Below are 12,675 nucleotides of genomic sequence, written 5' to 3'. Positions count from 1 at the left end.
AGACACGCTAAACGGTTTTTATGAGAAGTTCTTTTCTTAGAGTAATTCTTATTGGAATAAACTCGGAGGTGTGCCATTTTCTGCCAGCCGAGGTGCGAACGCATTGACATTCGGGGGGTTTTTTTTGCTATTTGAAGCTTTCACAATGAATTCAATACCGCTCGAAAATCACAGAAAAATAATAAAAACCGCTATGAAAATGGTGAAACTGAAAAAATACATTGGCCTATTGATCCTTAGTGTTACCAGATGGAGCTAGACCCCTACGTTTCTTTGTAGTAGACGTCTTTTGCGAATCTAAATAAACTTTGGAGCTCTATCCCCGAGAGGTACTCTTACTTCTCATATTCTAAAGCTCCTAAGCATTTTAATCTGGTTCTAGCTAATGCAGAGCTGGAATATAGAAGGTGTTCTAGCGTTTCACTCTCCTTTGGTTCATTGCAAAATCTGCAGCCATCGTTGTTTGTAATTCCTTTCTTGTATGCGTGCGCCGCTAGCAAATTTGTGGCCTGTCAGCATACCTACAATAGTTCTGCTTTATTTTCTAGACAGAGCTAGTACGAATCGGACGTATTTATCTGCACTCCGTATACACATGATTTTCGCGGTTCTGCAAGTGGCTAGTTTAATCCACCTCCTATCTATCCATATTTTCATGTCCGCAGCGATGTCTTTGTATACCGTATTTAAAGGTTTCAGTATGACGTTTTCTTGTACGAATTGTCTGCGAACAGCGCTTTTGGCAATCTCATCTACAATTTCGTTTCCTGCAATGCTCTTATGCCCGGCTACCCAATAGATATGCAACCGTCTGTCTGCGGGTAATCTCCCTATGGCTTCTCTGCTTCTTAGAACATTTTTAGGTGAAATTTCATATGAGTTTATTGCTTTTGTCGCAGCTTGGCTGTCAGCGTATATATTTATTCTGGAGTTGCTTGATGTCATTGCGAATGCTATTTCCGCAGCCTTACCTACAGCCAAGACTTCTGCTTGAAAGATACTGCAGTGGTCAGGAAGCTTAAATGGCTGCCCGATCCTAGCTCTGCGCAGTAGATCTCTGTCCCTACTCCGTCTAACATCTTCGAGCCATCAGTAAATATATTAAGAGTATTTGGGTTAGGTTTCATTCCTTTTTTCCATCCCTCTTTTTCTATTGTTGCTCGGAATTTCTTCACCCAATTGCATTTCGTAGTCATATAGTCCGTTTGGACCCTATAACTAATACCTATTCAGCTAAGTCCGAATGTTTTACAGGTAAATTCGCCTGTCGCGCTGAGTCTTTCGGCGGATTTAGCTGCTAGGCATTCCGCCACAATATCAATCGGTGAGAAGTTGAGTCTTCTTTCAAGCGCTGCCGTTGGAGTAGTTCTCAATGCACCTGTTATGCAGAGTGTACCTAGACGTTAAATACATTTCGTTAAATTCGTGGTATTTTCGGTCAACATAACCGTCCTGCTGGGACCGCTATTAAGAATTGGTCGATAAATTTGTGTGGATTAGATTTTGGGCCATTTTTTGCAAAAATTCGGCTGGAAATGTGGTTACGGTCAGCGGATTTAACTATTGAGCGATGTTAGTAACTGACAAAATAGATGTTTGTTTCAACATGAAGTCGCTTGTGAAGTAATGACGATCATTTTGAACCCAGAATCATTAAAATCGGTTCATTTTTGACTAAGTTATGAGCATTTAAAGAAACATTTTTCTTATATTATATAATTAAAAAAAATCGATTTTGAGCCGAAAAACAAAATTGCCGATAAATCTAGAAAACAATTTTTTTCAGGCGAACAAAAAAATACGTGTCTCATTATTTTGACCAGAGAGCAACATATTTGAGTTACATCGAAATCGAAGAACCTGACCCGAATAGCCCGGTTGAATTGAAATGGAAAGCATCTGTTACCTTAACTACTCGCATGTTAACCATTTGTAAGCCGGTATATAGAGGAACTCGGCGCGCTCATGCAGTGGCTCGATATCACTGTAGTTTGGATTCCAGGCCGAAGAAACATCGAGCATAACGACAAGGCAGATGAGCTTGCTCGGTTAAGATCCTCCTTAAGCTCGACTGAAGTGAGGCTAATAGAAATTCCCCTAAGCCAGATTAAGGCAGAACTAGAGTCTCACAATTACAGAATTGCAGGCAGACGATAGAAAGGCCTACCAACCTATGCGATGTCCAGGAAGACTTGGTCTGACACATCGAAGACCAAACATTTATTTGGGTATGTTTAACGCGACATGTAAAGGTTAACCGCGGTTCCCACAGAACGCTGGAAGGTAGTGGGGCACGTGGCGAGGTGAAGCATTCCATACAGCAACATATTTTGATGACGAAAAATGGCGATTTTGACTGTCCACCGCGTTCGCCCAATTAACGCCACCTGACTTCGTCGTGTGGGGATATTTAAAATCAAAGGTTTATATTAATAAGCCAAAGACCATAGAAGAGCTCAAGAACAACATCCGTGAGGAAATAGCCGTTATTCCAGCCGGTTTGCTAGCTAAAACTATAGAAAATGCTGCAAAACGGGCACAATACGCCGTACAGGCTCAAGGCGGCCATTTGAGAGATATCATATTCAAAAAGTGATGTCAACAAATCTACTTGAAACGAATAAAATGATTATTATCGTCAACATCAAAAAAATTGTGTTTTTCTTTGATTTAAAAGAAAAAAAAAACACATGGGTCCGTCGAATATGGGCAACCCAGTATAAGAAATAGCAAACGTGAAAATTCCCTCATCACAATAGCAGAAGATTGTGGTAATAAAACGACTCTTATTAAGCCACTCAAACAGCAATGCCATATATTTAGAATACAGGTACCTCACAGCCGGCCAATTAGTATCAAATTACTCATAATTTTTTCTAAGCATACTTACATATGCAAAGCTTGTTAGGAGAATAATGAATGTTTCACACTCGCTCTTGTCTACACACACGCGGTGCCTGATAGATGCGCTTATCGCGCTTGGAAGTACATTCGCATCACTTACACACTCGTATGCACTTAAAATAACAAACTCGCTGACCTGTCGATCAGTACATTTTGCAAGAGCAAGCGTGCAGTACGATTTTATTATTGTGTTGCTTTTATAGCGGAAACAACAAAATGCAACAAATCAATTCTTTGGAAAGAGCATTTACAGTACTTACTTATTTTTTATCATCAAAGGAATTCTCACACATTGACAATCAAAAGGTATACGAATAAAATGTGCGAAATTAAATAAAAATATGCCTCACACAAATATAAAAAAATAACAGTATTTTGTATTTATTGAACAGTTTTGCAATGAATTAGATGGACCTTTAATTGAGTAAGTATGTGGTAGTCAAATATTTAAAATTGAAATGTAAATGAAATTCTGTTCTTCTACTTTTCTTTGTGCAAATGTATGGACAGGAACATAGATAATCTTATATTACTGGGAAATAAACACGAGCAAACACTTGGTGGTATAGCCGACAGTCTATTGCAAATTGAAAACGATCTCAGGTATAATACACACATACATAGATATGAACATATAGTGAGCTCCAAAGCCTACTTTAGAGGCTTCAAAAAATAGATTTTTTCGTGGTTTTTTTTTTGGGAAGGAAAGAAATATTCGATTGAAACGAAACTTTCAGGTTTTATTGCTATATATTGGGTAGTCGAAAAAGTCTTTTCGTATTTTGTCACTAGATGTCGTTGGAGGCATCTATCTCCAGTGCTACCAATCACATTGTGTCCTATCATATTGTGTTAGAAAGGTGACATTTTAAGCTTCATTTAACAAAAAAAAAAATTAAATTCAGAGAAGTTGAAAAAAAGTTATAGCTGTTCAAAAATGAGTGGAAATAATGAAAAAAATCGCTATACTTTGAAATTTTTGTATAAAAAAGGGAAGAATCCCACGCAAGCCACCAATGAAATTTGTGAAGTTTACGGAGACGATGCTGTATCAATTCGTGCAGCACAACAATGGTTCGCTCGCTTCTGTTCTGGAAATTTAGAAGTGAAAGATGCACCTCGCTCCGGTTGACCTATCGTTGAAAAAGTCGATGAAATTATGGAAAACATTGACCAGGACCGTCACATAAGCTGCCATGCATCGCAAAGGCACTAAACATTCACCATCAAACGGTTTTGAACCATTTAAAAAAAGCTGGTTACAAAAAGAAGCTCGACGTTTGGGTACCACATGAATTGTCTGTGAAAAATTTAATGGACCGAATTAACATCTGCGATTCTTTGCTGAAACGAAATGAAATCGAACCATTCCTGCAGCGAATGGCAACAGGAGACGAAAAGTGGATCAAATACGACAATAATGTGCGAAAAAGATCATGGTACAAGGGTGGTGAAGCTCCACAAATGGTCGCAAAGCCAGAATTGACGCCTCGAAAGGTTATGCTGTGTGTTTGGTGGGATTGGAAAGGAATCATCCACTATGAGCTGCTCCAGCCTGCTCGAACGATTGATTCTACACTTTACTGTCAACAACTGATGAGAGTGAAGCAAGCAATCGAGAAGAAACGGCCAGAACTGATCTGTAAAAAGGGCGTCGTCTTCCATCAGGACAACGTTAGGCCACACACATCTTTGATGACTCGGCAAAAACTGTGAGAGCTTGGCTGGGAAGTTTTGATGCATCCACCATATAGCCCTGACCTTGCACCATCGGACTACCATTTGTTTCGGTCAATGCAGAACTCCCTTAATGGAGTAAAATTGGCTTTAAGAGAAGCCTGTGAAAATTATTTGTTGCAGTTTTTCGCCGAGAAACCACAAAAGTTTTACACTGATGGAATAATGTCTCTGGAAGAAAAATGGCAAAAGGTGGTCGACCAAAATGGTACATATTTGGTTTAATAAAGTTCATTATAAATATAAAAAAATGAGTTGAAGTTTGATTAGAAATACGAAAAAACTTTTTCGATTACCCAATATTTCAGTCTTCTCAAATTTTATCATTAAAATATATGTCATGTTATGCCTGGTACAAGCATTTTGCCGAGGCGTCTCGAGTGTGCATGTGTCGTGCCGCGGGAAATATGCAGGTCGCAATTTTCATCTGAAACCAAAAACCCAAACAGTTTTTTATTTTAGTATTGTATAGTTAAACCAAGAAAATTAAACAAAAAGTGAGAAATTCAACAATTTTTCACTAATTAAAAAAAAAAATTAATTTGTTTGGAAAAACAAATTCCCTTTAGATTGTTTAAAAAGTGGGTTAATCATAACTTTCTTAAGGTTTTTTAGGTTCAACTAGAAGAGAATTTAATTCCGAATACAATCAAGGTAATCTCGTTTCGATAGGACGTTAAACTTTTTCCCTATCTTTCCCGCCAATTAGGGAAAATCGTAAAAATAAAAAACCGAGAAATCGCACTTCGAGCGATCCGGCCGCTCGTATTTCTTCTGTAACTCCGAAAATATTTTGAATTTGCTTCAGAAATTTTAAGGACACATTCTTGGATGGTTTGGGAAGACATTTATGCAAAAAAAAAAAAAATCGATTTTTTGAAGCTTCTAAAGCAGGCTCCCCCCTCAATATTACAAAGTAAAATATTTGCAGAGTGCCTGAGCAGCAGAAACCAATACTAGGACAGCCATATAATTGCAGTGATAAAGTGTCCGGTATACAATTTTGTGAGGACAACAGATATTCAAAAAACCTGCTTTTAATAGGAAGGGGTAAAAGATGGCATTTATTCGAATCTGTTGAACAATTGCGCAAGGGCATGGTCTGCACAGAAGATTGCATAAAATATAGTAGTCAGTTTTTCATTGGCCTGAATGAAATGGAGAAGTTGTTTAGTGCAAATTCATATGGTTTTCTCCTTGTTTTCATAGATGAAGATGATATAGAGCATTTTGTTTATGTTTCGGATGCCAATGTGGATGAAAAAAAACTTGTGGCTACGGATATTCAAAGTAGTATGACGAATTTTAACTTGCCCGATTTGGCAAAGAGGAATACACTTACGGCACAGAGGATTAAGAGTTGGAAAATATTTTTGAAAAAGAAGTACTAAACAAAATGCGCTTGCTCAGTTTGTCATGGAAATTTAAGTAATCAATTGTTTATTAAATGAAATATTGAATTAACTAAAATGTTGATTATCCAAAACTATCAATGCTTGAATAATTTCAAAAGAGGGCGGTAAAATACAAAAAAATATAATTTAAACTTGCTTTGGAAAATGTGTAAAGAATATTTATTTAATTTCAAAAAATTAGTGAACAGGGTCCAAAGGTACTCATATAATAAAGGCTTAAAATATCAAAAAACTTAAAGTTAATAATTATAACTTTTCTTTTATTTCAAGGGCCGGTGTTGATTTTGAATAAAATACAATTTTTTTAAGAAATTATTGTCATTTCTCTTTATTATGATAATACTAGTATGACTCAACTACGTGTGGAACCAAATATCGGCCAAATAGCAACCGAGGCCTCGGCGGCACACATCCATCCGATGGTCCAAATTTTCGATGACGCTGAGGCATAATTGAGGTTCTATGCCGTTAATGTGCCGAATTATCTCATCCTTTAGCTTTTGAATTGTTGCTGGCTTATCGACGTACACCTTTTCTTTCAAATAACCCCAAAGAAAGAAGTCCAGCGGTGTCGTTGACGTTTAGGTGTGGTTCACATTCAACATCGGCCCTTGAAATTTAACCACCCTTTATAATAAATATAAAAGTTAACTGAGTAATGCTAAAAATAAATAAATAATATGAATATTGTGACTTATTAGTAGGTTATTAAAAACTAGCGTACAGGAAGAGAAATGAAACTCCGAAGCGAATAAGCTATAAATTGAAATAGCACACTCCTGAAGGGACTATTCTTACAATACACATTTTTAGCTTTGCCCTCATAAAACAATTCATTGCAGCGAAGAGCGTGAATCGCGAGCCAAAAAAAAGGTGAGAGGGCGTTAATTCCAACTTTCATAGGAAGGCACAGACAATCAATAGAAGCCGAGATGATATCACAAGCAAAACACATAAAAGAGTACATCTGGTGAGTGACAGTGAGTGCTGTACGGCAGTACAGAATCTGTGAATTTCATTGAGCGAAAAGCAAAACGTGCCAAAACGCTTTCTACAGTCTCTAATTTATTACAATATATAAGTCGCGGAAGCGTTTTCATGCTCCCAAAGAAATACAGTGTACTGCCATAAGTTCCGTTACAAGTTAAGCCGGGAAATTATAATACTTTTTGTAATGAAGTTAGTTTTATTTAAGGGGTTATACGCAGTTATGAAGCAATTAAAAGACGGGTTGTCAAGGATTTATCCTGAAGAAACTTCAGAATATTTTAATTTGAAAATTTTTGGCGGTTATAAAAGCATCCTTCAAGAACGTAACAAAATTTTTTATTTATGAAAATGTTGATTATAGAGCGCGCTGCAGGCGATTTCTGGAACCTCCTTTAAAAAAAGACGATTTACGGTGTATATCGTAACTCAGGATTGGATTATCTGAAATCAAAAAACCAAACAAATTTTGTTAATATATTAGATTATCTAGTAATTAATCGTTCGGCTAATCAAAATAGTGAATTTTCACAAAATAGCAGCTTTTAAAAGAAATGATTTCGATTTTTACGTTAAAATTTGGCCGTAAATTGATTATAAAATGGAAAATAAGTATCAGATTTACAAAAGGAACGATTAATTGCTAGAAAATGTATCTTTAAAGATTGGGTTAAAACGGTTGACCGATCAAACAAGCCGTTTTCGAGATATCGTGTACACCGACTTGAAAAATGCCGTTTTGAAAAAAAACACGTTTAAAGTTGCAATACCTACCTTAAAACGTGCCGAGGCATCTCTACATATTTAGGTATAACTCCGAAAGTATTGCTTAGATCTACTTCAAATTTCGTGCGTATACTTTTGAATATATATACATTACAAAAATGCCATAAAAAAATCGATTTTTTTGAAAGTCACAACTGCGTATAACCCCTTAATCACGTAAATATTAAAGAAACAAATTTTAAATTTTTATGCAAAACGGTCACCATTTGCTTTTACACAGGCCTTCAAACGATTCAGCTCTTGCAGCACGCACGGTTTCCATGGATATTGACGCCGCTGCTCAAACCACAGATTGTTTGAGAGACTACCCAAATTTCTGTGAGGCCTTCGACAGGCCATGTTCTCCAATTCTGAGCACAAAATTCTGACCACGATTGGGCTACAGAATCGATTCAGATCTGGACTTCCAGACGGCCAATCTTCTGGACGGCTATGAACCCAGGAATATGGTTTTCTAGCAACTGCTGGGTGGTTCTTGCCTATAAGCTAGAGCGGAAACTTGTTGGCAGATCCAACGTGCTCCATTGATGTGAGTATTGCTCAACTGCTTCTCACTTCTACTTTGACCACACTTTTGTTGAGCTGCCGAATTTTCAACGATAGGGACGATAACATTTGTTATTTTATGATATATCAAAGATTTTGTAAATATTAATACTATCGCACCAAACTCATTTAGTTCTTTCACCACCATTGACAACGATTTTTCGTATTCCGATTTGGACTTCCAGACGGCCAATCTTCTGCGACTATGAATCCAGGAATATTGTTTTTTAGCCGCTGCTGGGTGGTTTTTACCTAATTCCAAGTCAGATGATGACCCACTTCTTTATTAGGAGGTATTTACAGGTACTACATTGAACATTTTTGTCTCTGAACTTTATTTATGCCATGCCATCATATTCTGCTCGTCTCATGCTTATAAGTCTCAAGTCCCTGGAAATTCGTAAGTCTATAATGTGTCTGTCCTTTACTCACAATATTATTATTGGAATCATTGATTGTCCCTACTTGATGGAAACGATTCGATTTAATGTTCCCCCGCGATCTTTTAGGAACCTCTATCCTTTTTATGAGGAAAACTTTAAAACGAAGTATGCCAGAAATACTTCCATTAATAATGATGTTGTTCTTGATTTTTCGCTCTCAGTTGAGTTTTTAAATCTTTTGAATTTTATATTAAGTTATTATGTTAGTTTAAACTAAGTTACTTTTGTATCATAGTCAGTAAGGATTGTAATTCATAATGTCGTAGTTATAAAATATTTGATGGCGATTACGTTGCTCCCAAAAAAGTTTGCCTTTGCATTACTTTTTACTTCTATGACGAGAAAATTCAATTCAATTCATTCAATTCCCAAAATGCCACATTCAACGAAGGTAAAGGAGGAAAATTTTCTTCCTTGAGAAGTGGTAACAAAGAAGTTGGTTGCTTTGAATGATTTGACTACATAAGGCGTTCATTTCAAGAAATTGTTGCACCGGATAATATATACATAATATATAGATAGATACAGTGTTTTGTGTTCTTCTCTGAGGTAGTAAAGAACATGCTCTTGTACAGGGTTGGGCGCGACATTAAACTATTTTTACACTGTGGAAGGGTCACATTTTTTCGTAGAAACTAAATCACTATTATTTCTTATTTGCTTACATATTTTGTTCAAGGTGACGGGATTTACAGACGAGTCTTTTGAATCTTTTGAGAATAAAATGGACAGAAATTTTCAATCTGTGAAAAAAAACCTAAATAAAATATTTCTTTTATTTTTCATAGACTTAGAAGATGTGATGTATTTTAACAATGAATAGTGTTTTTCAACGAATCAGATTCTATTCTCATAAATTTATGTACATAGATACGATATAACGACAGTTCTGTGTGCTGGAGTGCACTTGCTAAGCAGTTCAGAGTTATTCTGTGTATGCTCCATAAAGAGCTTCAGGCTTTACTAAGCCACATTTGAGGTTAAACATTCTCCCTTGCATTGCTACTTCATTGTTGCTTTATCAAAACAAGTCCTACACAATTTACCAACAATTGGGCAATATCCAAAACACAGGAATACGAGAGGTACCAAGTTTTTATGATTGTCAATTGTGCTCGTTTTGGTCGTCCATCTACTGGCATCATTACTAGTGACAAGGCAAAGTCTTTGAATGCGATACGGGAGTAAATCGGTAATCGTTCGAAAGGCGGAACTACCTAACACATAAGGATCACGTCAAATTGGATTCAAAATTAAGGGATGATTGTGGGGATGAACGGTAATTCGCAGATGGAGCAATAAGGAAGGTTTATGAAAAGTGTATTGAAGATAGTGAGAAGTGTTGGTATATACCTATGTTACATACCATATGTGCGTAAAGCGGTCGCCGTAGTTGTTGTTGTAGCAGCATAAACATTTCCTATACATGTACGAGGAATGCTGCTGAAGTGACAGTCCTTGGCCGGATATAACTCCGGATCATTCCGGTTACGTAGAACCGACTGTCGTGGGAACGCGTAGTCGAATGGGTTGGCGGTCGCCCCTCGGCAAGCAATGGCAAACCGTCGAGTGTATTTTTGCTATGAAATAGTTTATTTTAAGAACCATTTGTAGGTTCTTTCTACTGTGGGATGACATCAAAGCACATATCACAAATTTGAGAAAGAAATTCAATAGAGAATATACGTGTTATTTTTATATATTATATACACCCAACTTTCTTCTTACATGTTCTTGTTTTACATGATTTTGAAATAACACGGTTCACGGTTAAATTATTTTACTCGAAATGTTCGTTGTTTCAAGAAATACCCAAATATACCATAGATAAATGTTCCTTCAAAACCAATGCAATAGTTACATTTTAGAACTAATCAGGCCCTACTTTGCAAACAAATTTCAACGTAATCTTTAAGTTCCGCGTAGACGGATAACAGGTATTTGTAGAAGGTGGCTCAAAACTAATCATGCAATTTTGTTGAATGAAATACAAAAATTTGAGTGATGGAACTCTTTATAAAGATACAAGATAGGTCATAATCCATAATGTCGATGCTAAAATTATGTTGTGTGCTAAGATTATTTGCTCATGGCAGTTACCAACAAACTGTGGGGAATGAATTTCAATTCACAGTTTTGCTTATTTCAAAGGAGATACCACCCATTTTGGAAGGTGAAATTTGCAGTGCCTCGATAAGCACAGAAATGACCGAACAAGATCAGGAATACCAAATGTGATTGGATGCGTTGATGGAACGCATACTACGATTTATGCTCCTACTGTCCCTAGAAGACAAACAGCTGATGCTCTGTTGTGGGATGAGTTATTGAATAAATTCAAAATAATTTACCTTATTTCATTTAAAACTTTTGAATTCTACATCAAATACAAGTGAAATTAAAAATTATTCTATGTTCATAAAAAATAAATAAAAATCCCAAATTAAATTCTTTCACTTCATAAAATATTAAACTAAAAATTACTTCACACATTCGGTTACTTGTAATTTCATTCTCATTAACTGTGGTTCTTCATTTTAAACCTATGTTTCGTATTTGAGGTGCAGCTTCTTTTGCTTCATTTCCATCTTTTCTTTGTGTAATTTTTATTTCTAAATTATCTTTCACTTTCCTTTCTTCTTTAATTACCAACCATTTTAACTCCAGCTTTTTTAGCTCGTACATTTTTGTAGTATATAAACCATTTTTGAAATTACTAAATTATTTTGAAATATTAAATAGAATATTTACATAAGATTAAAGTGGACTTACGCTAATTTTATTTTTAATGCGAACAGAATAAGCAATAGCCAAATTTTGAGAGTAATGGTGAAGCGAATGTAGTTTTTTCGCCAATCGCAATACAAAAATTTCACTTTCCACGCTCCTTTGCCATTTTGTGGCGAATCCGCTGGCGATTCGCATCTCTCAATTCGAGACTGCTAAATTCGATTATACAAGGTGGCGCAAAAGTAACCTTGCGATGTTTTTTGGCTGTAATTTAAAAAAAAGGGAAACTTTGATTCTTCTTGTGGATTATTTTTATTTGGTTTTTTGATTTTTTTTACATCAAGTCGAGAATATGATGTCATGTAAATGGCCGCCGCTACAGTTGATTGCCATTTGAGCCCTTTTTATGGCATTTTCCATCACTTTGGCCAAAACTTCCGGCGATAGGTTCTCACATTCTTGACGGATATTGCTTTAAGAGCTGCAAGAGTCTGAGGTTTGTTGACATAAGCCCGCGACTTCAAAAAGCCCCACAAAAAGAAGTCTGGAGCGGTCAAATCAGGCGACCTTGCTGGCCAGTGCAAATCGCCAAAACGGGAGATTAGGCGCCCGGGAAATGCATCCTTCAGCATATCGGTTGTGGCACGTGTGGTGTGTGCCGTTGCACCGTCCTGTTGGAACCACATGTTTTCCAATACCAATTCATCAAGTTGCGGCAGCGCTCACCATTCACAGTAACCGTTTGGCCCGCGACGTCTTCGAAGAAAAAAGGTCCGATGACCCCTCCAGCGAAAACTGCACACCATACAGTGACTTTGAGCGGGTGTAATGGCTCTTCGTGGGTTACACGCGGATTTTCAGTGCCCCAGAAGCGTAAATTTTGCTTATTTACGTACCCGCTAAGATGGAAATGGGCCTCATCACTCATGATTATTTTTGATGAAAAATCATCTTCCTCTTGGTGGTGATTAAGGATGGCTTGAGCGTATGTTAGACGCGATTGGCGGCCAGCAGCTAACAGCTGATGCACCGTTTGGACTTTGTACAGAAACATCTTCAAATCTTGTACCAAAATTCGCTGTAAAGACCGTCGACTGATACCCATTTGCGTGGCACGTCGTCTGGTG

General features: G+C 36.9%; 1 protein-coding gene across 3 annotated transcripts; it reads left to right on the top strand.

Annotated features, from left to right (window-relative positions):
- Positions 1 to 3,030: 3,030 nt before the first annotated feature.
- On the top strand, positions 3,031 to 6,254 carry LOC128856552 (uncharacterized). Of its 3 annotated transcripts, XM_054091860.1 has the most exons (5): positions 3,031 to 3,210; positions 3,276 to 3,328; positions 3,415 to 3,507; positions 5,573 to 5,772; positions 5,851 to 6,254. In XM_054091860.1, exons 1-5 carry the CDS (start codon positions 3,121 to 3,123, stop codon positions 6,030 to 6,032), a joined length of 618 nt encoding a protein of 205 aa, XP_053947835.1. In that variant the 5' UTR covers positions 3,031 to 3,120; the 3' UTR covers positions 6,033 to 6,254. The 3 variants fall into 3 exon arrangements, with proteins under 3 accessions (XP_053947835.1, XP_053947833.1, XP_053947834.1); XM_054091858.1 differs by having other exon boundaries at positions 3,032 to 3,210; positions 5,573 to 6,248; XM_054091859.1 differs by having other exon boundaries at positions 3,033 to 3,210; positions 3,297 to 3,328; positions 5,573 to 6,245.
- Positions 6,255 to 12,675: the final 6,421 nt, after the last annotated feature.

Source organism: Anastrepha ludens, chromosome 3, assembly GCF_028408465.1.
Source record: "Anastrepha ludens isolate Willacy chromosome 3, idAnaLude1.1, whole genome shotgun sequence".
NCBI lineage: Eukaryota > Metazoa > Arthropoda > Insecta > Diptera > Tephritidae > Anastrepha > Anastrepha ludens.
Note: the sequence above shows the minus strand (reverse complement) of the source record. Positions and strands in the feature narration are given on the sequence as shown.

Coding starts and splice junctions, on each gene's coding strand:
- LOC128856552 (XM_054091858.1), top strand. CDS start 3,121: ATGCAACAAATCAATTCTTTGGAAAGAGCATTTACAGTACTTACTTAT. Junction 3,211..3,275: donor CACACATTGACAATCAAAAG/GTATACGAATAA, acceptor AAAAAATAACAG/TATTTTGTATTTATTGAACA. Junction 3,329..3,414: donor TTAGATGGACCTTTAATTGA/GTAAGTATGTGG, acceptor ATGTATGGACAG/GAACATAGATAATCTTATAT.